The sequence below is a fragment of the Nicotiana sylvestris genome, chromosome 2 (genome assembly GCF_000393655.2).
Source record: "Nicotiana sylvestris chromosome 2, ASM39365v2, whole genome shotgun sequence".
NCBI lineage: Eukaryota > Viridiplantae > Streptophyta > Magnoliopsida > Solanales > Solanaceae > Nicotiana > Nicotiana sylvestris.
In genome coordinates, this window is record NC_091058.1 from 5,515,556 (window position 1) to 5,519,377 (window position 3,822).

At 35.2% G+C, this 3,822-nt stretch overlaps 1 protein-coding gene and 1 non-coding gene across 2 annotated transcripts; both read right to left on the reverse strand.

Annotated features, from left to right (window-relative positions):
* Positions 1–233: 233 nt before the first annotated feature.
* LOC104223775 (large ribosomal subunit protein bL12c) lies at positions 234–1,035 on the reverse strand. The gene has a single exon (XM_070167636.1). It carries the CDS (start codon positions 943–945, stop codon positions 385–387), a length of 561 nt encoding a protein of 186 aa, XP_070023737.1. The 5' UTR covers positions 946–1,035; the 3' UTR covers positions 234–384.
* A 718-nt stretch (positions 1,036–1,753) lies between these two features.
* TRNAP-UGG (transfer RNA proline (anticodon UGG)) lies at positions 1,754–1,825 on the reverse strand. Its single transcript has one exon. It is a non-coding gene; the product is annotated as a tRNA-Pro (tRNA).
* Between the last annotated feature and the right edge of the window lie 1,997 nt (positions 1,826–3,822).

Genomic DNA, 3,822 nt, shown 5'->3' on the forward strand with positions numbered 1-3,822 from the left:
TCAAACAGACACTAAGGATTGGAACAAACTACATTTCATTCATGGGAATGCTGAGCCTAGTGATTGTCACAAATGATGCAGAATCCTGAGTTCAAACTTTGATGAGTCTAATCTGTCGAGCTTTTAACACTAAACTCATTGTATTTTTGAAATTATAGTTCTGAATCAAATAATTGTTGGAATTATGTGACTTTTCATACATATATCTATGTTTGTTGAGGAAAATAACCATATGAAGGCTGGAAACTCTTCATTTTAGAAAATTGGGAACAAACTATATCTAACAACTGAATTCTCTTACAAAAACACAAAAAAAGTACAACAATTTCCCCAAAGATAATCAAAAACAAAATAAGAATAAAACATTTACCATAAATTCATATTTTAAGCAATAGAAACTTTAGCACCAGCTTCTTCAAGCTGTTTCTTAGCATCTTCCGCCTCATCCTTAGACACACCTTCCTTAAATTTCTTAGGCAATCCTTCAATCAATTCCTTAGCCTCTTTCAAAGCCAAACTAGTTAAAGCCCTAACAGCCTTAATTGTAGCAATTCTCGCATTACTCGGAACTTCGTCAATAACAACGTCAAATTCAGTCTTCTCCTCCACCACAGCAGGAGCTTCGGCGGCAGCGCCAGGAGCGGCGACGACGGCGGCCGGAGCGAAGGATGCGGCAGTAACTCCGAGCTTATCCTGAAGGTACTCGACGAGTTTCTGGGCGTCAGCGAGGGTTAAATTGGAGATTTCATCTCCGAGCTGGACTACCTTCTCAGGTGCTTCGACGGCGGCGAGAGGGCGGAGGAAAGTGGCTCGGCGGTTTTGGAGTTTGGGAGTGCGAATGGGGAATTCTAGGGTTTTTTTGGGGAATGGAATTGAGGCGTGTGTTGAGGTAGCTGTAGAAGGAGAAGGAGAGCGAAGAGTAATTGTGGATAAAGTGGAAGCCATTGTAGCAGAGAGTTGAAGAGAATGAGAGGAGAGGAGAGGAGAAGAGAGAGTGATACAGCAAATGAGAGAAAATGGGGATAAGGGGATTGAAATTTTTGTTGATAAGGTTATTTATAGCTCCTCTCATGGTTCTTTTTCTTTTTTATTTTGGTCCCAATTATTAATCAACTAAATTTATGAAGAAATTTCCAAAAAGAAATTAAATACATATATTTTGGGCCAATATTTTTTTCTTTAATATAAACACATATAAAGAGACGATTTAGATGAAGATTTAACTAAGTATTTTGAAGTGACTTTATCTTTTTCTAATCTTCAACTAGAGAATAAAAAGGAGTATAGCAAGCTTTGTGGTGAATCACTTATGAAGTTGGTGCTAGTTAAATCTTAAATTAAGAATTTACTGATTAAAAACTCTCATATATTATATTTATGGTGGAATATAATGCACTATTAAATGAAAAGTATATTGCAAGAACAAGTTAAGATTTTCAAGTGTATGTGAATAAGTTTTTATCCTAATTCATTAGAGCCGTCTTGTCACTTAAACATCCATAGTTTGTTAACTAATTATTGAGCCTTAGGCCATTTGGATGCTTGTTAAAATGATTAAGTTGGATCAATGCAATCTTGTTATGATGTTCCTTTCTGTTACACCTAGATTATTTTTAAGCTTTTCTGATTTAAATAGAGATTCTGTAAATCATAGTTTGTGAACAATTATAGTTTTGGCCTGCAATTAATCTTTCCGAATATAGAGGGGAAAAAAAAGAAGCAAAAATACCAAATAAGGTTAGAACGAACAAAAGGGGCATTCCGAGAATCGAACTCGGGACCTCTCGCACCCAAAGCGAGAATCATACCACTAGACCAAATGCCCTGCTTTGGAATTCGTGTACTAAGCTAATATAATGACTAAATGAAGTATAAAATGTTGTTTTTTGGTAATTAATTTTTATTATTACCAGGGAAATATTTGTAGACATGTGATTTTTTACCCTCCCCAAAATTTTATATATTTTAGTGTTAAATATTTAGTTTAGGTCTAGTATAGCTATTTCAACTAGTTTTGACTCTTTTACTTTATTTTGTCACAAAAACGAAAATTACAAAAAATATTTTCTTTTATTTAGGTAATTGATACTTTATCTTGTTACTTTTATTTTATCTACTTTGCATAAAATTTAAAAATACAAAAACAATTTTACTTTGTTTTTCGAGGATATTAGTGTTTTTGGTAATAGTATTATTTTAGCTTTGCGATAATTTAATCTGATACTATTATTATTTTAGTATGACATTTGAAAAAATATAAAAAATAGTTTCATATTTTATATATAATTTAATTTAATTAATTAGATCAATTTTTGCATTATGTAGTATATTTATCTTATATTAAGAGGGATTTAATTAAGGTTTGGACATTTATTTTTAGCCCAATATTAAGGCCCAAATTTGAAACCCAAACACCTTACCCATGCCCAAGTCCCCATCAAATTTTCTTCTTGGAATTAAAAAAAAAAAACTAGAAAGATATGGCTCTCTTCACCTTAATACACATAAGAAGACAAGCCAAAAACAACCCTTGAACCCTAAGAGAGCAGCCGCAACACACTCCCTAATTCCTCATAACCTAACACACCTTAGGACCCCTTATCTCCTACACATATAACAGTCGTTCTCCATCAACATCTTGAACCAACCAGCCGTTCCCCTCTTACCACCTAGCCGCCGACCCACCTCCGGCCATCTTGTCGGAAATTCAACCACCTCCATACACCAGAACGACCCCGATCTTCATCTCTGTTACTCACTGCCGCCGGCCACTTCAAGCTCGCCGGAGAAGGCTGTCGCTGACCACCTTTGCACTACAAAACTGTCGGCTCTCACCCCATCTCCCTCACCACAAAATCCAGCGAGTCTCCAACACTAGCACACATATAGACATAAAGAAACGAGAAAGGATATTTTTCTGGGTTCGAAAATTGGAGACAATTGCTGTTCATTTTTGTTTTCAATGGAATTCAATTGAGGTTGATGTCGACTCAGGTTCATCTGTATGAAGTCCATTCGTAGTTCCGTTCGCGTCTCTGTTTGAAGTTGACTGCCGGTGCAAATTCCGATCGTAGCTGCTGATCCATCTCGTTCGTGTAATTACGGAAAATTTCCATCAATTAAAGCTTATCATTCATGCCGCCATTCAGTTAAATTTCAGATTCACTGAGGTCTATTTCCATTTTCTTCTACTATTTTATGTTATGCGATATCATGTTTTTTGCTAATTTCTCTATCGATGCTCTGTGTTGTTGAATGAGTTCTTACCTCATTAAGAATGTTTTAGTATGTCTTTACTCTACTTGGTTTTGTTGTTTAGTTTTATGTGTGTTTGAATGAGTTTAATGGTCATGATGAATTTATTAGTTACTGTTACAACTCTTCATTGAGGGGTAAATATTTGAGGCTTCAAAATTAACTCCTGCTTACTTAAGAATTTAACTCATTAATTAATTAGATTGATTTTAAAACAAGTGTTAGGCTATGGAATTGGGAATCAAAAAATGAAAAGAAGCTTGAGCATCAGATGTGTTCTACGGTTTATATTATGTTATCTTAATCGCTAGATGCATGTATTAGGCCGTTATCACTTGGGTAGGCAAGCTTTAGGATTTTTGTTAGTTTTGAGGCGAGAGGTCGTTCTCTTAGTTAAATTTATCTGGGGAATGCCCCGTAGGATTTGTATATATTTTTATGTGGGGTATACCCTGTAGTATTCTATAATTGGAGGCCGTGGTGGACATCGTAGAAGAAGTAGCCTAGGATAATTTAGAGCTTTAATTTTCCTTCTTTTAATTTTCTTTCATTTAGGTGGGAACGATC

What these genes read in the sequence shown, in the direction of transcription:
- LOC104223775 (XM_070167636.1), bottom strand. Translation starts at nt 945, where the DNA reads ATGGCTTCCACTTTATCCACAATTACTCTTCGCTCTCCTTCTCCTTCT.